Below are 24,328 nucleotides of genomic sequence, written 5' to 3' on the forward strand. Positions count from 1 at the left end.
GTTAGATGTGTTTGTAAATAGTCATAGTATTCTATGTTGAATTTAAATTTTAATTGAACTATTATCATAATAGTTTTTCAAGCTTTATACTTTCATTAAATGTAATGGTGGGCTTTCAGCTTTTACTAAATTTTATAGAAAACTTTATTAATTTTCAAGGAAAGTGTTGAAATGTTAATTAATATAATACAGATAGGTAAAACCTGGATGTTTTCATAAATTTTGATGAGTGCGAACTTAAAACTTTTTTTTGTCAAGGATTGCAATACCGTTTTTAAACACAATCATAATCAAGCATGTTTCGTCAGTCAAATCAGCGAATATTGTCTACAGCTGACGAAGAAATATTTCATAATTGGTCACGTTGATTGTAAGATCATATTTCGTTAACTAAATTGTCGGTTAACAAAGAAGGGTGTTGTGTTCACATCCGCGTTGTGTCCACATCAGGAAGTATGTTCTCGATACCAATAATATAATCAATCGTGAGTTCGTGACATCTGTCAAATTTGATCGTGTGTGTGTAGCTTTATTTTTATTTTATTCATCTGTGGCTATGTTTTTTTTCAATCAGCCGATGAGTATATGGATCACCTGATGGTAAGCAATCACCGCAACCTATGGACATTTGAAACACCAGAGGCGTTACAGGTGTGTTGAAGGCTTTTTGGGGGTTAGGAATTTAGGAAGATTGAGAAGGCCTCCGGTCACCTCACTCACACAACGAAACACAACGCAAGCGTTGTTTCACGTCGGTTTTTTGCGAGCCGGCCCATTCCTGCCAAAGCATAGCTCTCCCACACTTGCTTGAAATATGTTGGTTTTATTTTAATCTTTTTACATCTAAATGTCACAATAATCCGTTTCTTTTCAACGTATATACTTCTGTCTTTAGTAAAACGTCTTAACTACGTTCCCCAAGTTATAGATAAAATATCGTCTTGTCACCATCGACTCCGTCTAGACCAATCGCAGCGACAACCGATATAATTAATCTCTAATCAACTGCAATTAAAGTACATGGAACTCTCTAACAGCCATGACAAAAAAGGCGGTACGATTTGAAAATCGAACGCTAGCCGCAACCAATCAAGGATGACGGTTGCAGCTGCGTTCAGGAATTCGTTGAGAAATCGCCGCGGTTTGAATAATTTATCATTAGAACGTCAACGCGTCTAACTCCGTCAAGCTGGGTTCAATGAGCATTTATTATGACTATTGCTTATGAATATTAAGCTGTTACTTATAGCCAACGACCAGTGTATAGCAACCCGTTCGGCGCCTACATAAATTATAAGCTAATTTTATTTTCAACAACCATATTTATGGACTATTTCTAAGTATTTCCGTATAAACACCTACAACTCATGATACAAGCATTTTAAGTACCTACAAATATGATCAAATACCGGAACAAATTGTGAAAGAAACAAACTGCTTTTCTTTTATTATGATTAAGTATCTGTTATAGTACAAATTTATGTGTAGAAACTGCATTCATTTATGCAAGCGACTTTTTTGTTTGGTCGAATATCCAACGACCGATTATGGCGGCCAATCGTGGAGTTGGACACGAAGATCCTGTGTTTACTGCGTCACCAAATTTGGCAGAGTGACCTTAATGGAATAATCTTGCAGCCGGTTCCTCGACTTGTAAGGTAAACATAAAATTATCGAAATCCTGTGTCCGACGCGTGGCGTGCAATACTGCGAACGTGAAACTTTAAAATGGTCCGATTTCAAAATTATAAATTTGGAATACTTTTTTATTCTTATTTGTATATGGCCATTCGATTTTTCGAATTCTGAGTTTGAATTTAGCATAAATATAACTTCATTTTGCTTTAAAATTGGCCAGTGTTATTTTGCCTAGACTATTTGCGTCTGTTTCACTACTTTCATATAAGGCCCGATAAACTTATGCGACAGATAGTGCATACAAATTACGTTCTTAATTCAAAGTTATCTGATAAATAGCGGCTATCCAGACATTGTGAAACAAGTGTTTTAAAGTTAAAACTTATTCACAATTAATTTAAATTTTTAAGATGTTTAACTTAACAAATGTCCTATATAACACTTCAATGTTAAAGCTAATTGTCACTTTACCATATTATTACCATCAGATGACCATCGTCACCGTGTACTGACAGCGAACGTGATCAACATAAAAGCCGACTCTGGTGTAAAGGCATGCGAGGTCACAGGATTATTTCCCTTCAAAATAAATGTTTGTAAAGTCTCTGATTGTTTAAAATTTGTATAGGTACCTACCTACAATGTGTACAATGACGCACAATACTACGTTTTCTTTATTTGTTTCTGAATGAAGATTCCAAATTAGTTTTGGTTAATTTGTTAGTGTAAATTTGGTATTTCAATGTGGACAAAGCTTACTATAATAACTATTGTGTTTAAACGTTAACTAAAATCAGGCTTACTCACGTAAATTAATGGAGACAAACTCTACTAGTTTCGAATCACAAACGGACTCTTCATCATAAACTGCGTGAAACTAGTAGAGCTTTTCTCCATTAATTTACGTGAGTAAATCGTGATTTTTATTTAATTTAGTATGTCTCACGATAGTGTTAAATGTTTTGTTCATGCTGACTTGTCAAATAAATCTAAATAAATCTAAATAAATCCAGATAATTTGATATAGGTTCTACGAAAAGCAGACAAACAGCAATAAGATCAATCAGAACTCTAAGATTTCTTAATGTGTACAGTATGAGTAGCATCTAACCACACCTAGCTTACCTAATTCACTTCCTAACCAGCCATTGCAGTTGCACTAAAACCTAACCAGTTTTCGTTGATAGTCAGTATTCGGAGTCATCTGACCTTCACAAAAAGATCTGTTTGGTGCGACATTCCTTAAATTGTTCGATAAATTAAATAGTAATTAATGCTAAAAAATGTTAATGTTAATACTTTAAAAAGACTCGATGCAATTCGAACTATATCTTTGACATTACTAAACAAACGTCAAAATGTTCCCGCCAATATTTTTTACTCTATGCCGTTGCCGAAGCACAGTTGATCGAAATCAACAACAATAGAATTTATGTTGAATAAAAAAAATATATATAAAAAAAAAGTGCTTTCACAAACCGGCAAAAGTATTCCGTACAAAACATACAAACAAAGACTCGGCCTCAAAGGATGTGGAACCGGTTCCTTGTATGTAATGGCAACTGATTCGTGATACCGCTCGGCATCCGAAGAATGCCGACGGCCAATGCTGGCCGCTTTTATGATTAGAACGGATAATAACAACACGACTGCATTTTAAGATAACAATTTTGTTCCTTTTTTTTAAATCAATCGATAAGAATTTAGGTAGCTATTCGATTTTTAATCGAGTTGTAGATTTTAAGATTAAGATTATGTTGCGCGCGCTTTAGGTTTTTTTTTGTGTACAACCAAGTCTTTTAAGCCGGAAGTATTTAGAACTTTAAACATGTTGGGTGTGTTCTGTAGTTAATTCAAGGCTTTATTATCCTTATGAGTAAAGTTTAAGTATTGGTCTGTAATATAATTGTATAGGCTTTAATAATATAGCAATGTAAACAACACAAACAACTTAGATAAAATAAATTATCAACTGGGCTGCAGACAAATAACAATGAACAGGTTCCAATAGCTATTCAACAAACAAATGGCACAGCACCGTACTGTCACGTACAGTACAGGCACACAACGCTTCCTTTATCTACCAGACAACAACTATATTGACGAGAATACATTTATTTAAATTAAATAAAAATAATCAGCTACAATGTACAACTTGCCTAATCTTCGCCGGCCCGACATTTATACACAACAAGCACTTCACATCACTAGAACCCGCGAAAAACTTAACCGCGTTCGATTTTCGAATTCATTTTTCGAATTCAAATTATGAATTGGAGACAAAAGACGAGCGTTCCTAGTCATACCTCGCGTCCGACTCATAAAGTTGAACTAAAGTGATGTGAATTGTGAATCACTTAGTCTATTAATATGCGTAACGAGTGACCGAGTGTCAAGAGCAAGGCTCGACTGTTTGTGTTCGTACTAGAGATTCGACGGCCATCACTAATGGTCTGTTATGTAAATCTTTTTGTGGGAGTCGAATGTGTTATACATACGGCGGGTTATGTAATGTGTTATTTATTATTGAATATGCAGCCGACACGTGCTAGTTTAGCACTTTTGATTTTGTTTTGTGTAGGTAATGCTAATGTAGGTAGATGTGTTACATGAACAGTCAGTGTCAGTTATAGGTTACTTTTAACTTGCATAATTACCTACTATGCTTAACCCGAAATAAATAGAGATTGTTCCAAGGAGTTTAGTAGACCTATAGTGACAGTACAATACTGATAACACAAAAATCTTTATAATAACTATCGTGAGACATACTAAATTAACTAACATAGAAAAAAAACATACCGGTCGAATTGAGAACCTCCTCCTTTTTGGGAAGTCGGTTAAAAATCACGGTAAATTATTCAGCTCTCCATAAATTTATGTGAGTAAACAGTGATTTTTAGGTAAACACCAATTTTATTTTATGAAAATTTATGCAACTAAACATTTTTTTTCGACTACTATTGATAAAAATAAATATATTCTTAACTGTTTTTTTTTTCACACCCATAACACTCGCATAAAATCTTACACCTTCAGCCAAAACCATCCTCATTTCTATTTGAGTTCCTTGGCTCAACAATAAAAAAGAAATAAAAAAATTAAAACAGTTATGTGGTTGTCTCTGGCGCGTAACTGTAAGACTGCTATCGCTTGCAAAATAACCGCAGCATCGGATCACGTAGTAATCGTTATTAGCTATATAGTTATATTATATACAACTCGTTATTTTGTTATTCCTATAATTTTTACTGGCAATCACTACTTGTAATAAGACGCTGCTACTGATCACGTATACTTATTATAAGATAAACAAATAAATACGCACGGTAATCTTGTTCTTCAATCTTGCTAATTTTAATTCTGATTTAGTTTGTGGAAAAGTTGTTAAAAATGTAACTAAAAATGTAGGATTAAAACTAAACCTAATTGTAAAAATAAAAATCTTTTTTTTTATTTGATGGCAACCGAAAAAGATTAAAAGTAAATCAAATTCCAATTTCAAAAACAACTGTCAAATAATGACAGCCGAGTACAGTACGTCTCTATTCTTTACAACTTTTTAAATCTGTTTCGGCGAGACGAAGGAAAACAAACATTTCATTCACTATGAATGAAAAATGGACGATGACTCATACTGTGTAGTAAGTTAGCTTTCAAATAGTATCTAAATACTAGATATTGTAACATAAACAACGTAACATCTTCAACTTACGTGCAACCTCAATCATTATGAGTGTAATGTCAATCGTTCATTGAACTCACTTTCTCTCGGGGCCATACAAACTTTCTGAATTACATTAATGTAGCATTAAACATTATATTTTGTACTCAATTCTTGTGTTTTAACACAAAATAAGAGTTCAATTAACAACAGAAACAGAAACTTGCCGTTTTTGGAAAGGCGAGCGATAAGTAATGAATTTAAAATTCGATCGCATTGAGGACGTTACCTAACTGCCGTACTCAGAGTCATTTAATGGTTAATTAACCCAGTCCTTAGCAAATGTTTTAGATACCTAATTGGGCACAATTAAGTACGGTACCTAAGTAATACCTATCTAACATAAACCTAAGGAGTATAGTTAAAAAAAATGTTCAGGGATCCAGATTTTATGTTATGAGTCCCATGTAGAGTCCCACTAGAGATATAATAGATGTCACATGCCACATCATTATACATGTGTACCCCTGCCTTACCTTTTGAGGATTAAACGACAACATTGTGATATATTACTTCTTATAATCCACAATCAACTCTTTAGCAACATTACACTCCACAAAAAAAAAACACATTTTTTACGAAAATGTAAATGCTAATGTGTGAAGTAATTTGCAATGCATTCACGAATGAGTGAACGCTTCATTACCCATGTTTCCTAACTATATAAGTATGTATTGGTCGATACATCGTCGATATACGATCCATTTTAGACGTTGAACAACAAGAATTTTAATTGATTACACATTTTTTATTAAAATTCTTTATTGAAGGAAAAGTTTACGTAATGTTTCGGTTGAAATTCTGCAAAGGTAAAAAGGATTGGAGCATATTTTCTGTACTTACTTAGAGCCAGGTAAAGGTAAGTACTTATAAGCATTTCGTAAGGATTTTCCATACTAGAATAAATAAAAAAAACTTTTTACCAACCACCTACATAGAAAAATAAGGAGTCTTATAACGAAATAACATTATGTTACAGTTTTTGTGTAGATAAAAAAAATATAACGCTATGAATTGATTAATTTGATTAATATGAATCACTAATGTAATTTCTGAATTTAGTCTTACTAATGAAATCATCTTGATAGGTATTGGTTTAAAATAAATTGGAGAAATCCGAAATATTTTTCTAACCACTTAACCACAACATTCCTAATCTTAATATATCTACAGCTAAGAATAACTAACATACTATGTAAGAGATATATTTTTATCACACTAATATTACAAATGTGAAAGTTTGTTTGTAAATCTGTTCGTCAATCACGCTGAAACTACTGAACGGATTTTGATGAAATTTGGCATACAGACACCCTGTCTGTATACCAAATTTCTAAAAATGAGCTGATTTTAGTGATAAGCTGTTACGAGAACGTGGACAAAGCCGCTGACAGAAGCTAGCGTTTTTATTAACCTTTTCAATAAATTGCACAGACCACAAAACCGCATACTTCTTTTCCTATTACAGAGAAGATACTAAACAATATTTTAATCAATTCCCCTTAGTATTCAAGTAAGTTAGACATTTTTTTATGGAATCGCAACTTCGCAAGCGACTCGCCCGCCCACGTTTAGGACATAAATGGCAAAACTACACATACTACTCGCCACAGCTCTGTAATCCGCGGCATGGCGACCGGAATGTATAAATAACATTAATTTAATTCTTGTATCTGGTTTTATTACTGCGCGTATACTATAAACTACTTTCATTCATATTTTTTATGATTTTATTTACGAGTTAGTGAATTTATTTGGTTAAACAGTGGGTTAATTTTCAAGAAGCTGTGGTTTATAATTGACTATTGTTTTTTTGAGGGGTGAAAGTCATCCAATGACTTTTCCTGCCTTGGGCGAGGCGAGAGAGAGTGTCAGACTCTTACTGACTAAAAACCCACCCCGTTCTTACTACTGCTTTTCGAGCCGGAGCCCCAGTAAACCTGCTAGGTACTCCATAACTTCGGAAAAATTAAATCCATAGATTTTCTATAGCTTTACTTTCCAAAACTATGACAGAAGGAAAGTAACTGTCTCACATGTCTACAGGACGTTGTGAAACCAAGAAAAATATGTTAACTAAACTAGCACGATACAACGGACATGAGCGAAAGCCAGATAGATCTTAAAATAGCACACATACGCTCACGTCTTTCCAAACGATTACAGCTCATTGATATGTCCGTTTGCATTCATTAATTAGTTTAAATCTAGTACAAAAACTCGATTATGTAGTCAATGAAAGGGAGACAGAAATCCTGTTCAATAAAAATAGCAAAACGTTTCTTAGATAGAGCTATGCTTCGTTTAGACCTTTTATTTCATCCAATGACTTCTCTCGCCTTGGACCAGGCGAAAGGGAGTGTCAGACTAACTAAAAACCACCCTATTCCTACTCCTGCTTTTCGAGCCGGAGCCCCGGTAACCCGCTAAGATGCTTCGTTTAGACTGTGAGTACTAACTAGTAGCAAGTAGCAATTATACATTAATTTATTTAAATTACACAGAGTAAGTAATAACTTGCCCAGTTCGAAAGTTGCAAATTCAACTAGAGGAAAGAGTTAAATCAATTTATTGATATATATTTATAGTCATCATGTCACCATGTACGTAATTGCGTCGAATAATTTGAAACGCTACACCTATGCTGTCGCTGCGCCGGCGCACCTGCCACACTTACGCAAGGTAAAAGTGCATTTAACACGAAATTTAATTGTCTATTTCTTGCATAACTGGGAAGATTTATTAATAGATGTATCTTAGATCTAGAAGTCACCATGGGAACGGTGAACAGTCACGCTAACTTGCACACAATGCTCTCTGGGAACATCTCACAAACTGTATCTGATCACGAGAATATGGCGCACGCGCATCCTATAATAATAAAGTTTTTCTTCGACGATGTGATTGGCCTTTTTATAGGAAATGTGAATCGAACATTCGCGTGCTTGTGTTATTGTTTTGGAAACCGTTATTTTATGTCTATCTAGACGAAGTTTGAACTTTTTGACTTTGGGAATCTCTCGACACTAATAGTTGTTGGAAGTAATCTATATATCGCATCTAGATCAGCATATTTTGATATAAGACGTTGTACAATATTAACAAATAAACAAATCTATTTATTGAAAAAAGTGCCTTTATTAAAGCTATGTAAAATCCTTATTTACAGTCTAATTTAAAATAGAATGCAATTTATACATAGACAATTCTAGAAATTAGGAACCTAATTTACAAACGATATTAAAAGTTTGGTGGGTTTATGTATGTATTATTTAAAAAAAAAATAAAGGATAATATTATAAAAAAAAATGTAGCTTTTGTTATTAGAGGTGATTCAAAAACATTTGGTTTCCAACAAACAATTATGTGGGTTTTTGAGGAAATATTTACAAACTTACCGTTTTTATGTGGTTTGGCTAAAACCAATGCTGACTGAACTTCCATATTGTCAGAATTTACGATTCAAGACATTCATTTCACTGTTTCAGTCCTTTGTTTTTTAATTACACATATTTTAATGTCTCAATGGAGTCGGTAAACTGGTAAGGGACAAAAAGCCAAAATAAGTTCTATTAATGTTGACAAAAGTGTTATTTAAACTAATATTTTATCAGAAATGGACTAACGATCATAAAGCCACTAAGAACATTTGTCGAGCGACATGTGTCCCAAGAGACATCGGGCAACATTGTTGACTGTGCAATAAGGAACAGTTTCAACAATGTCGCGGCGACGACATCGCCCGATGTCTCTGGAGACACATGTCGCTCGACAAATGTTCCTAGTGGGGACGAGGCTTAAGAAAACAAGATTATATTATGTATGGCAACTTAGGCCATCGTAAAATGATAGCAATTAGGTTCATTGTTCCATCTCAATACATCTTGCAATGTCAAAACAGTTCAATTTCATTTACCCATTGAAAAAAGAACTTTAGAAACCCCCTTTTGTATATTCCACTTTCATCAACGTTAATAGAACTCTATTATCAAGGCTTTAGGGCACACATTCGCACGGTACTAGCTCAACAAAACATTTTAGCATCTACTAATTGTTAGTACAAATAACAAACTTCTCATGCTCAAGCTTTTTCTGTGCAATTTGTTCAAGGTGTCAATAATGTGCATTGTTTCATTATCACATACAATTTATAGCAGTTTTATTTAATATTTTATAAGAAAAACACACAAAACATTCCAGTTTCTAAAGATAAATGGGTGCAGTCAGTCTAACTAACGACCAATTTCAATAACATAGGTTATATACAGATAAATAGATATCTGTACACATTTTGTTTGGAGCTTTTTAAGCCTCATCCTTCTAACCGCTGCAACTCCTGTAAGCCAGGATCTAAAATAGATACAACCATGAAAACACCGGAACACTGAAGTCCGGCGCGTCCCAGGGACATGAATAACTGTCTTGGATCCCGCAACGAAATAAATCAGAAGAAATAATTAGACGAGAAGATAAGAAATAAGTCTGGCTTATACCAAATTTGTATCTCTAGTAAGCAAATCTACAGATAGATAGGTTATTGAAATTGGCCGTAAGAAAATCAACGCTAAATAAAATCTGATATAGGTACTGTGGCGACATCTCTGGAATAGCGGAAGAAACATGTCGTAGTCGTAGTGCGGATGACACTGATGACAGATGATAGATAACGCAAAGCGTGCAACACATCCTACGAATACATCAGACTTTATCTACTTGCTACTTCGACTGGCTAGGCTAACTGGCTGTCGTGCAACGTGTAGCCGGTTCGATTCCCGCACGGAGCAACTCTTTGTGTGATCCACAAATTGTTGTATCGGGTCTGTGGATGTGCATGTGAACTTATATGTTTGTAAACGCACCCACGATACAGGAGAAAATACTAGTGACAACGGTTTATTTAAAAAATAAATAAAAAAACTACTTGGATATAAGAACATTTCGCTTTCTCTATCTAAAAACGGATTAACTAAAAATAACACTATTAATCCTCTTCTCCGAATAAGGCAATAATATATCTACCAAATGGTAGAACAGGATAATAAAATTGCAATAAAAATGTAAAAAGAAAAAAAAGAAATTAAGACTCTCCGCCCACTGCAGTGTAACATGACTGTCATGATAGTGTTCGCAGTTCGCACGTGCAAAAATATCGCGTAGATTTATTACTACCGCCTACGAACATATTAATGGTATCTTTGGCCTTTCCATGTCGAACGGATATAAAATAAAATCAATGCGCGATCAAAGGCATTAGGAATTCGAATAATATGAAGCTGGTAAACGAGCAGACGGATCACCTGATGGTAAGCAATCACCGCCGCTTTTGGACATCCGAAACACTGGAGGCGTAAGTGAGTTGCAGGTCTTTTAGGGTTAGAAATTTAAGGGCTGTTGAGGAATCGGGATTGGAAAAGAAAGGAGGTAATTGGACCTCTGGTAACCACACTGACACAGCGAAACACAACACAAGCGTTGTTTTACGTCAGTTTTCCGTGAGGCCGTAGTATCACTCCGGTCGAGTCCATTCATGCCGAAGCAGGGCTCTCCCCATTTTAGAAATTAGATTAGAAATGATTTAGAAGCTTATTTGTAATGAAAGATATCATATTTATTGTCAGTGCATTGTTACAATATTACGAATCTGTCAATACATTGAAAAGTATGAAGATTTTTGTCTTCGAGCTGAACGCATTAAGATAGATTACATAATAAACCACCCCACTTATGTCTAAGCCCCCATATAAGTAACAGAGAATAGCATTTTGTAGAAACATTACCTAAGAAGTAGGTAACATACGCCTTTGTCCAGTCTTGCGTAAGTTTATAAACTATAAATCTTACACAGAATATAATTAACTATGATACATCAGACACGTCAGGTATTAAAGAGATCTTCGATATCTTCTGTCTAGATAACTAGGGACATTGTACACACTTAAGTAATGCAGCTGGTAAGTATATGAATAGAGCTGCGGACTTCCTAGCGGATCTAGCGGGGCTCCGGCTCGAAAAACAGAAGTAGGAAGTAAAAGGTTACCGGGGCCCAAATCAGGAGAAGGAACGGGGTGGTTTTTAGTCAGTAAGAGTCTAGCACCTCTCTCCTCGCCCAAGGCGGGAGAAGTTACTGGATGATTCCCCCGTCCCCCACAAAAGAGTATATGAATAGAATAACCATAGAAAGAATCACAATGGCTATGTATGTCAACTGCAACCACAAATGAAAATACTTCTTTCTAGGTTAGGTTTCCTCAATCGTAATTTTCCGCCATAATTCTAGCGGAAGGCATTTCCAAGCCCTCCATTGTCTTCGATACAGCCCACACGTGTGAACGTTACTTTCCACAACGCTATGCTAATTCGCTAATTCCAACAATTTCGCGTTTATAGGTCGTGCCGATCTCGAGTGATTTCGAACAAAGACTCACTCACCCACGTGTGTGTATCTAGCTTCGTAATTAGACGAAAGTGGGCCGTCAGAATAAGAACCCCGCACCCTAAGTTCACGCTCAGTTGCCAGTTGCCACTCATCGTAAACTTAAAAAGTAATTCGTTTATTTGAGTCGTAAAACTGTCCAGTGTGTGATGTGGTTTATGCAGTAAAAGTGGCGTTGCGCGGGAGTCCAACCAAAGCTGATGTGGTTTTGATGTTGATTGCCTTTGTTGTTTCCGTCTTGTGAAATAACTATGATATCAGATGTACTGGTTTGTGTATATACGCAAATGTATTGTTGTGAGATGAACTTGAGTTGGTAACAGGAAACACTAAAACGGTTGCTTTAAATACAATGTCTGAATTGACGTTCGTTGTTCGTGGCATTGTAAACTGGCCAATGAAATCATCGGTTTCCGAGATTTTGTAGAAAGTTTTTTTAGGGAATCACATAAATACACACACACGCGTAGATAAGAAGATGTTTCTCGACTTACGTGTGTATTCATTACACACATGACACCGACGACAGTCAGACAGTACTTGAAAAGAACAGTTAGAATAATATGCGTCTAACCAGCCTCCGACGTGAACAATTTTGCGAACGTTCCAACATGATGGCCGTACACTGCGTGAGCGCAAAATATCCGTGAAATTAATTGTTACAGCCACAATTGTTTTTGAGTTGGTTAGTCGTTGCCGTATTGTTCAGTCATTGAGCGGATTCTAACTGTTCTCAATTATATTTCAAATGTTTCTATATGTCTGTTGTCAAGTTGTTAGGCCGGCAACGTACATGTGACTCCTCTAGTGTTGGGGGTGTCCATGGGAGGCACTGATCCCTTACCATCAGGTGATCGTACGCGACCTATCCCATAAAAAGTAGCAAACAACAATAGTAGTATCATGTAACGACTTACTGTAGGACTATGTTTACTTAGATTTCAATTTCTAGTGGAGAGATTTTTAACTACCGACCATTTGAATATTTCCGTTCTTTAAAAAGTTTACTCTTTCATTTCCTAGAAATCATTACTTACTTACTTATGATATGGTAAAAATTTCAATATAATAACTGTAATTCTTATTAAGTACCTATTCGATTGGACCACATAGTATGGTGCCAAATAAACAAATAAATGATCTTTCTTTCTTTCACTTTTACTTCTCTTTGAGCAGATTTTTAGTGTCCTCTACTAATACAGCCTGTATAAAGTTTTCATATGCATTGTCTTCCATATAAGTGTCTGATTCATCACAGACCCATACGCTTTCTTTCCATTCATCCATTTCCATTTGTCTGTCTTTTATAAAGATTCGTATTGCTCAATTAATTTGTTAGCTACGCTTTCATGTTGACTCGTGATGTGAGTATTCCGTCTTGTATTCGTTTCAGGACAATTGAATCTTTCGATTTCTTTTCATTCGCTTACATCATTTGGGTAGATTACATTTGCAACGCTTTTTTCTCATGTTTTTCTAATACCTACATTCTTGTATTACATCTATAGATAGTTCTGTTTCTCTCTCTGTTTCTTCTTCTTCTTTGAATGTAGAATCGTAAGAGAGTGCAATATTACTGATAATTAAATGACTTTTAATTAGAGTTTTTTTTTTCATTAAGAATCATTAAATGTACATTGTATGAGATAGGCTAACGAGCAGACGGCTACCTGATGGTAAGCAATCAGCGCCGACCATGGACACTATGGTTGCCGGCCTTTGAAACAGAATACGCTCTATTCTTTAAGGTTTGGAGGTCGTATCGGTTCGGAAATACCGTCGACGACAGCTTATTCAACAGTTTTGCTGTGCGAGGCAGAAAGTTTCGATAGAAACGCACAGTTGTGGCTTGTCAACCATGACAATTTTCTTTAGAAATTTCATGAAAATGTACAAAATAATCTCTGATATAGAGCCTATTTACAATAATTTCGTTCAGCGTAATTGGTATGTCTCCTATGCACGGTCCGACGTTTTGACAGGATACCCAACAAGTTCCCAGTGCAATCTGATAATGAAGAAAATATCTTATTTCCTGCAATTTTCTGGGTAACTAGTTTATGAGCAATTACGTTAATTACTGCTATCTGATGGTACCCTTCGTGTTTACTGCTCTATTCTTAATTATTATATGCGATAATTTGTTATTTTTACCCATGTACGCTGTGCTACTGGAATTTGCTTAATTTAAAATTTGCCAGTGATTACTATCCCGTAGGGGATTAGAGATATGAAGTTCTCTGTGGATAGTAGAGAGGATATTGTGATATTGATCTATAGGTTCTCACATGTTATTATTGTACTTATCTATTTACCTACTAATTTTGGTGTGTTCACTACAACGACTACCGTCCTCTTTAAACGGATATTTGTATGCAATATATGATTCCATTTTGCATATTAAACTTTTACTTTTCTAGGAAAATCATCTTAAACCTCATCTAGGAATTTCCGCCATTCAAACTACAGCTTCTGTGAATCAATCCACAGATCCGGTAATAACAAAAACAGTTTCTCATACATATTTATTGGCTTGTAAGCGATTTTCAAGTCACTGGAGCCTTGAGTTGTCTTAAAGGCTTGTGCAGTCGTTCACATACTTCGATCTTGTCACGACTACCACTTGTAATCTATTGTACACTGGGTTTCACATCGAGCTATACAGTCCAGTTTATCATGGTCTTGCTTTGTACAATCTTTCTCCATAAGCGACGGTCAGTTTATATTGGTTTGTGTAGTTTCATGTGGAGCCGTGTGTACAATTGTTGCTACACCTTTGTCTTGTCTTTTGAGACCCTGAGAAGGACGAACGAGTAAGGTATTTGTTTTAATATATTATTTTACTTCAAGTTTGTTATATTACGAAGTTGAAGACGCTGTTTAATCCTCTTACATGCAAATAGTTGTGTTGCTATGAGTACGATGTCTAAGAAATCTTTTGGGCGCGCTTATATGACTGAAGTAATACACTGTGTGTCAAATAATGTCCGATTTTTTATTCAGATTGGTATAATGGGAATTTATGATTTACACTATTGCGATTGAAATAAAAGATTTCTCAGTTTTTGAAACCTAGCTATAGGTATTGTCAGAAGAAATTTTTGGATGATTTATCTAACGCAAAAAAAGCTATATGGGTTGTATCTGTTGGAAACGACGACCATTAAGCTGTAAGCAATCACTGTTCAATAAATGTGTTATCTATTGCAAATGATTATTAGTCTTACGCCAAACGTACAAGGACGGTTTCCACAAGATTCCTCGCCAATTTAATCAAATGTAAACTCTGTTACATTAACGTTAAAGTTTAGGTTAGCTTTCTGACCATGAGAAATGTTTTCGCTAACGTTATTAATGTGTAACCATTTTTCCACGTTAATTTAGATTTTTTTCAGTTTAATATTATCGCTGTTCTAGGAATTTTCAATGGAATTTACGAATATTTAAACAATGAAGGTTATAATAACAAATCTTTGCGATATCACTATATTTTATGGAAACTCCATGCCTATATTAACAGCTTTTCCTACTTAGTCATCATCGATTTTGAAACCAAGTATATTTTTAACAAAACGACTCAACACGAAACAGAGGAACATTAAATTTTCCCTGCACCCTTAGATCTCCATATAAATTCAAACAAACAATTATGGCTCACATTGCCACTGCTGTCTTCAGACATAAAGATAAAAATCAGTTGCATGTTCACGACACTGTAATCTGCAAATCGGCACAAGTTTATTTTTCCCTCGTCTGCTTAGAGATTGTAAGGCTTCTGCGTGATGTCATAAGGTGCTTGCCCTTCATTGTCACGGATTATGTGAACACTAAAAGATTGGTCCTAAGTGGTTCTAGCTGTTACATTAATCTGCTTTTTGGCTTTAACCTTGAGACACTTTCTAGTACCGTAGTCTTGTTAGTACTCATAACTATAACTAGCTTAGGACTGCTCAGTAATAAACAGCTAGGTTTTTATATAAGAGAGAAATAAAGGTAATTTAGTAATAAGACTTTTGAAACGTGCACAATAATTGCGGATGCACGAGGCAATGCATCGTGATTTCAAAACTGTGACGGTTCATAAAGATGTTCTGATAACTAATTCAAAGGATTTTTACAATGAGGGTTTAGTAACATACGCTAAAGACGTTGAAAAAAATAAAAATATTCAGTTGGAAAAAGTCAATACAAATAAACAACTAATTAAGGTTTGACATTCACAAAGTCGTGTGACGTAGAAAACAGAATTAAAATAATTATCAACAACTCAACTGAAACCAATAGTCCTATAATTAGAGCAATACAGAATGAAACAGACAACAATGAATAACAAATAAATACTAAAAACTTCAATGTCATTAAAATCAACAAAACAGATAGACATGTTCTATTTCATAGTCCTACTATTTGAATAGATAATGATATGTTTTGATATCAATAAGAAGTAAAAAATAGTCATTTAAATGATGACACATTATCACAAAAAACTTCTATTACGTAAGCGAGTCAATGAACCTTATCTTGCCTATGAGTAAGACATACGATTTACATTAGAATTCTGTAGTACTCGTTAATATGGAGTTGTATTTTGTAATACTACTAACTATATAAACACATTATCGACTAACTGACCCGGCAAACTTCGTACCGCCTCAAACAATATTTTCTCACCTTTTAGACCTGCCCTGGACTTCCACAAATAATTTAAGACCAGAATTAGCCAAATCGGTCCAGCCCTTCTCGAGTTTTAGCGAGACTAACGAACAGCAATTGATTTTTATATATAGAGATTGAAAATCTTTAGCTCGTCTCAAATCTTGAATTAGCATCTGAAATTCTTTACTTATCCAGAGTCAAACACACAGCTGATATTGCTTAAAACATTCGTCACAATGCACCTAACCTACTGAATGTTATATCGATTCAGTTCATTGGAACGTCATTCAATAACTACTGCTTGGTTACTTCACCACCTGACGCTGACTAGTCCTTCACCTGTCTGCTATTAATGAGAATTGTTGTCAGTTCTCGCATTCTCAGAACCAAGTACTACCGTATGCCTGTTGTCTGATTCATAAGTTGCGGTATTCCGTATTTTGCATTCAGATGTTGTGCTTTGTGACATCCTTTCTCTTGTAATATATAACATTAGAGCAGAATATGTCTTATCTCATTTTGAAAGCGAGGCTTTAGATGAATTTTAAAATGTTGATGCCTTTTTCAATTTTGAGGTTGATAACAATTTGAATACTGATATCAAACTAGACAAAGAAGAATGGACGTAAAATGAAATCATACATCTCGTAACATTATAAAAACTATATTAAGTTGAGCATTGTAAAATAATAAAAACTTAAACATTAAGTTGAGCGTATGATAGGAAAAGACAAGAAGTATCAATAACATAAATAAAAACACCTCAAGTTGCCATGTGCTTGATTGATAGCATATCGTTTTTTCAAGGCAGAGTCGATTGTGTCGACTCCAGTTTTAATGAACCAATAAAAGAACTCATCCACTTCTCACAACAATTAATTGGCAATCAAGATCATGGTTATAATGTTCTGCCTGAATCAGCGCTAACCGCATTTATTTTTAAAATTTCCTGTGTTGTCATTTACGTCATAGATAATTTTATCATTAACAATATCAAGGTTACGTTACTCAGTTTGGAAGGTAATATGGCAACCGATGATAACAATAGGCTAATGACTTTTATTAAGTCACTTCATCATAATGTTTGTCCTGCTTCTAACAATTGAGCGGTTGATCAGACATCTTTCCGTCCGTATTTTCTTTTAGCCTTCCGTATCTTACCAATGCATTTCATTATTCTGTAGCAAATCTTTCGTTATCCTTATCTTTTCCAAACCTATTCAGATTATCGATTTTATCTTTGGAACTACTCGTGCGGTATCTTTGCTCTTTCATCTAATCTTTTACCTGTATCTGCAATTTGTGCTCAATGATTTCATCAGTACATTAGCCACTGGGTGAAGCAATACCGTCTACTGTTTAATTTTTATTTGTTTAATTGCTACTTTAGGAAGCATTCAAGATGTTCACGGAGACTTCTCACAATGTATTCATTTGATTTGTTGCAATTGAATTTTACGGATCTTATCAAATGTCAAGGCTTTTAAACAAATTCTTATTTCATTATTAAATATGAATAGCTTCATTTTATCTGCAGTGTTTTCTCTTAAATCTTAATTGCAAATGTAAATGTAAAGAGATCTTATTTTGCTATTATTATTTTCTGTCTGACGTTCCGAAATCATGTGATCTTTCTGCAACATTTTTCAAATATGTAGTTTCTTTTAAGATTTCGCACATGCCAGCACTCGAGGATTTATGCACTGATAAGGAATGACGTGGCTACTTACTAGCATAGATAAGGCGAGAATCAGATAATATTCCATTGTTTTGTCCGGAATGACCGTCCTATGTTAGTTTAACAAGTACTTTAGAATAAAGATTATAAGCACATAAGGTCATTTAGTTTGCTCTCCTAGCATTATCTTATATTAGCTCCTATTTATAAAACTTAGTCTACACGCATTGAGCATTGTTGTTTTGCATGACTATTCCTACAATATTCTAGAATTAAACTGAAAGTACGTTGGACATTCGTTCGCATTTCATCGAAACATTAATTAAGTATTAGAACTTTAATTACATACTGTGAACTGGACTAAAACCATTTTCTTCGCAACGATTTAACTTTAGTGCGTGGCGCATTATTCGTGATTGATGTAATTTTGCTGGCCTAAATATTTACAATATTGTCACGATAGGTGATTTCTTCACGCAAAAATATACCTTTTGTTTCCATTCGATACGGGTAAGTGAATCGATTCTGCAATCGTTAACATTTTGCTTTCGAGTTTTTGGAATCGATTTGCGTCAATCGTATGGTTTATAGGTGTTAGTCAAGGGTAGCTAAAATCGTGTTTTCTATTGTGCATAATAAAATAATTATGGAATTAGAGAGTATGTCAAGGGCTATAGCGATATATGAGCATGGGTATTAGCCATAAGGTCAAACTTCATAATTGCTGGCACGCTCAACTTACATTCGAATATTACTTTTCATCTAAATTGTTAGATTATTTAGGTCGGTACATAAAATCTATTTTCAAACATAACATAGTTTAGTTATACACCCACGACATTTATTTTGTAGTTTTTCTATGTCACCCATAACTTTTGTGACCTTTTCAAAGAAATTGTGGTATAGTTCCTACAAGCCAAATATGTTTAAAATTAACCTTTCCATTGATCTGACAACAGTACACTTAGGTACCAATGTTTTTCCAAAGTGTAACGACCGAGGTCAGTGGAAACCAAACAAAAGAAAAACAGATTTTCGAACTATCATAAGCGTTTGAATAACAACACGCATAAACAAATACTAAACAGATACTAGTATTTTAATGAATATACGTACAATATTTATTGGTAATAAAACAGCTTCTAGCGCATTCACCTAGCCGCAAAAACATTAACCGACCAAAATGGTGGAGTATGCTTTTGAGAATTAAAATCTCCCAAAAAATTGCTTTCAAATTTAGCTGGGTTATCCCAAATTATCTCGCTTACGTTTTATCTCAAAGTGAGAGACAACTCAAGGCCTACAATAATCTTGGCAAAGTTAAACCGAGCGTTAAAAGTATTCGACAATTGCAAATATCAAAATAATCAACACAATCTAGTCTTTGATATTGTTGAGTATTTACACAAATGCTTTACGCACACGGCTTTTGTTAGGAACGTAACCTTCACATTGAAGAACTACACAGAAAACTGAAATATTTAACTGAAAGAAAATTATGAACATTCTTTCGCATTTTTAAAGACCGTTTCTTCAATTGATAGTATCAATCTGCGGTCAATATCAAAGTAATAAACCTTTATGAGAATAATGCGAGGCAACCACACACATAGGAATTGGCAAGAACGAATTAATGCTTTTAATAGCTACTCTACTACCGAGTTTATGGACCGATTTTCTCACGTGACCTTCTATTTGCGAACTAAAATACGTCATTGTGATTATTTTCGGCCATACAGAGATTTAAATTTACATAATAACAATACAATTGATTGTGATTTCATAACTTATGTCACAAATACAAAATTCTGTTAGGTCCAAGAACGCATCCCTGTGGTATCCCATAATTTCTTAGAAGTGACTCGGCGCTGTCCCAAGCCTGCGATTCGCCTACGGATAAGAAATGACCTTTAGGGCGGGGGACTGGTCTGACCGCATGCTTCTGCACTTGGTCCCATGTGGAATTTATAACGCGACGCCGAAGCCGGCTCGCCGTCATAAAAATTCAACGTTAAAATGTTTCTTTATGTTTTAATTGAAATTCTCTTTGTTGCAAGTGTGTTTCAAATTGTTTTGACAACTTATTATTTCTTTTATTTTTTATTTTTAGTTATTTTTGGAATGCACATTCCGTCCTTCGGTTAAGTAGCATGCCACGTATTTGTAAAGATATTTGTGGCATCAAGCATGACGTTTCAATTTTAAGACGTAAACTTTATTGTGTGTTAAAGTATCAAATGCTTGAATTAAGTCATGCAAAACACAGACGTAATACCTAAACAATTAGGTATTTTTTGTGATCCTGATATGAACATGCCTTGCGTTTAAAGCTTGTACCTTATTGAAATAATTGCTTTATTCCGAATGTTTTCTAATAACTGCAATTATCGTACTGGCACTGTTAGAATTAGAATCAATCTTTATAATCATAAATCTTCTAAATTACTTAAGTCAGTACTAAAGTTGTGATTCATTTTAAGGTATTTGTGGTACAGTGAAGGGTATTTTAAGTTCGTAAGCAAGTTTACTTAGAACAACTTTAGTCGGAATAAGTTCTAACGACGTGGGTATACATTATGGTCTCGTTAACTTGCAAGGACTTCCAACTAGATTGCAAGGTTCGGCTCCGTAATTATTATTATGATATGGTTTAAATTGTAGCGTTTTAGGCTTTATAAGTTCATATTTATTATTATTTCTGGTATAAGTAATGCTATAATATGAGCATGATTATTTTTACAAGTTTTAGGCAAATATTAGAGATTGGATCCTTTTTCTTAGTATTTGGATATTCGCTTTTGATATTTTTGTATCCAAAAAAATATGTTTTTTAGAAAAAAGTCTTCGTAAAATCAAGTGTAGTAAAAGAAAGCCAGCATTGTCGTCAAATTACAAATGAACACAATAATAAAACCGATAAATTAAATACACAGCAATCTCTTGTTGTACATGAAACTGCTATAAAACTGTCTTAATAACATGTTAGCTATGAATACCATGAATAATTCGCGTGGAAAGTTGAGCAGTGACGTCAGCCTGATCGTATATGTGTGATGTATGAATATTTTAGAGGGACATTGAGCTTGGGATGAATACGTTTTTTGTTTTGATACAAGGTGAGATACATATATTTGTAAATATAGAGACGAAAAACCACATGGCGAATATTTTTAGTAACTAGTTTTGCGATATATATTTAAAAGTCTTTAGAAGCAGTTTTAGGGGAAATCAAGCCAAAAATGGCGATTGCAACATCATTTCTTAGAATGCATTGGATGAATAAAACGAGAGAAACGAAAGCCATAACGATAATGCCACAAACGACTAATAAAGACATTCTATACAAGACTATCTGCATTGAACGTCTCTTATGAAACATTGAAAGTAATAAGAAAGTCGATATCCCTGTATGTAATTATAGATGCATCTAAATCCAATGATTTGTAATAAAACTTCATACGTCTAACGTTACTAATTACTCACTTTCACCGCTTTTCACTGCCAAGAGATTGGAACAAAAATGCAATCTGCTATTAAAATGAATAATCGCTGCTGTTTCCTTCAGAATAGTGATTGCTCTCTTTAATAAGGATTTAGCTTGCTATAGTACTTGTATTATCGTTAAATGTTTTCTCATTATGTTCTTAAAATATTTCTATTTTGTGTATTATAAGACAATTTCACAATTGCCAGTTCTAATATACACTTCGATATTCACAATATAATTTTGTATTCTGGCCTTTTCCCAACTAGGTTAGGGTTAGCATTGACTTGATCACGTTTTCTTGCCGAGTACTAAAAAATGCGAAGTAAATTACAAGTGTTGTCGTAAACAGAAAGTTTGAAGTTTGATTTATCGATCGCAGGTTCGATACATCAAGTTAGGAACGTCTAATTTGTAGTTGTGTACTAATTAGAAGCATTTTCATTCTAATTTTATTCTCACATGAATATTTATTTATACAAATGTTTGCTTTATGCGACAACTTTCGATCCGATCCAGTTTATTGATCTCTCTTTGTTTTTGTGTGGGAAACACAAAATATTCACATAATTAGTTTACTTTTAAGTTGAATCAAGCGTAGCCCATTGTGTTTTAAATGCATTAATATAATTATAAGATTCGTGAACGCCATTTAAATCTGTGATAAACCAACAATGAGTTACTTAACACCGTGTGTTCATGTGTGTATTGTTTTTGCGCAACAAAGAGTCGTTTAATTGGACTTTTTGCCCTCTTTTAGTCACAAAATAGTCGTGTAATTCTACGTTCGACAACAATATTTGCTTGACAGTAACAGTGTAACACGGACGTCAACAGAAAGTTAACACTTCCTTGCTATCGACAGTGACGGACAGTTAATGTGTTAGTTAGGAAGAACAAATTTGACATTGGACTTGCTGCATAATGCAAGTGAGTCAACATGACTACAAAAACAGTTCGTACAAACGAAGTCATTTTTTTACAAGACAACTGTCAGTTACCACTCCAGCAGTCAGTTAATTGAGTTAACCAACACTGTTTTGGTTACGATTGAATCAACGTCAGATCTGATAGCGATCCAATTAAATTGAGGGAAACGAGTTACGAAACTTGCATACACGTAAATGTATGTTCTCAAAGTGGTTCTGGTCAGTTAATGATTGAAATGACTTCGTCTGTACAAAAGTTACAAACAAAGCAATCTGCCAAGCAGTTTAGCAAATCAAACAGCCTGTTTCATCACATCAAGTCACGACTGTGCAGAACTTAATGACACGACGTCGTTCAGTTTCAAACTTTGAATGCACCAAAAGGTCTAGGCTACGCGGCACTCACCGTTGGTGCCAAAATAGTCATCCTTATCCATTAAGTCATGCTGGAAACCATAAGCAGGGAGCCATGCATGGGAGCCCGGGGGCTCGGGCCAATCCGAAATCCGGACCTCCTCCATTTGGACATCAACACTACACTGCACTCCACCAGCTAGTTCACACTGTTAGCACAATCATGCATGGACTACCTCTTCGTTCGTCCATTAGTTGGTCATTTAGGGCGATAACGGTTGGTTGTGCGGCTGTGCACGGGCAGGTGTACTTGTCCTTTCACCGAGACGCGCGCGCGCGGCGGGGAACGGCGGCTGACTGGCGCGCGGCCGCCTTGGCGCGCGCGCTGCGATCTCTCCAACCGATATCTATTGCTGTAAAAAAACGCCAGACGCCATCGCGCCGCGCCTCAGCTGTGCTTTTGCCTGCTGCCCCTTGAACGGAAACTGAATCGACAAACGCGAAACTAGATTTACGGGCTGGGAACCAGTTGTAAGCGTGCTTTGGCTCATTTGGTAACAATTAAGAGGACATTCTTGCGTCCAAACGGGCAACTTTGGAACCTGTTACGACAGATGCTCTCAGACTTACCTGTTCTTGTTTTTAGACGTTTCTGGTGCATACTAACTTTGACTGGATCCTGCGATACTGCAGTCTGCAAGTTTTCTAATGACTTGACCATGTCGCTTGCGTTTTTATCCTACTGGATCCTAATTATTTCTAGGTTCAGACCTGTCTCATAATGGTACTTGTTTTTGAGTTTATTAAATATATCCTAGACAAGATAATTTTCTTTGATGATCATAAAGTTCATAATTATGCCCTATATTTTATTTATAGAACTCTACACTACTGTGACTGGTAGCGCTTTTTACTAGGTACCATAAATCTTCAAATCTCATTTGGTAGCTTAGGAACTAGCACGACAAGAATTCCATCAACCAAATGAAGTTTATTAACACCTTGCTTCGTTACCGGTTGGCAACGATAGAGTGAATTGATAGCCTTTACTGTTTAATATAATAAATCTCCATGAATAACATGGTTGTATGGTTACATCAGCATGTAATAACATCAAAGCAGCGACCTTTGACCGTTATTCAGACAGCGTACAGTTACTCCCAAACATTCTCTCCGTTAACTGTATAAACTGTCGAATTAATCGTCATACGGATCACGATTACCTTACTTACGTTGCATTACCGCACGCCATAGTAAATACGGAGAAAGTATGGCGGGACGCAGAAACTGGTGCGTGAGTCTATGCCCAAATTTGAAATTAGAACATTATGGAAAAAAACCAAGTCGCAGATCACGTAGGAACGCTTTTACTTATAATAAGAATTTCATACTTTTCATTCTGCGATTTAGATTGAGAGATAGGTATTAAGAG

The 24,328-nt window shown here is 35.1% G+C and overlaps 1 protein-coding gene across 6 annotated transcripts in view; it reads right to left on the reverse strand.

Moving 5' to 3' along the window:
* LOC118263020 (serine/arginine repetitive matrix protein 2) overlaps positions 1–23,275 on the reverse strand; it is a 124,125-nt gene extending 100,850 nt beyond the window's left edge. For 3 of the 6 annotated variants that reach the window (XM_035574754.2, XM_035574759.2, XM_035574753.2), the window contains exon 1: positions 22,949–23,261. In XM_035574754.2, coding sequence (XP_035430647.1) covers positions 22,949–23,063 — 115 coding nt within the window. In that variant the 5' untranslated portion in view covers positions 23,064–23,261. Of the gene's footprint in view, positions 1–3,797; positions 3,969–8,760; positions 8,902–22,948 lie in introns of those variants that run through there. The other 3 variants (XM_050697558.1, XM_035574758.2, XM_035574757.2) reach the window with 3 other exon arrangements.
* Between the last annotated feature and the right edge of the window lie 1,053 nt (positions 23,276–24,328).

The sequence above is a fragment of the Spodoptera frugiperda genome, chromosome 12, assembly GCF_023101765.2.
Source record: "Spodoptera frugiperda isolate SF20-4 chromosome 12, AGI-APGP_CSIRO_Sfru_2.0, whole genome shotgun sequence".
Lineage (NCBI taxonomy): Eukaryota > Metazoa > Arthropoda > Insecta > Lepidoptera > Noctuidae > Spodoptera > Spodoptera frugiperda.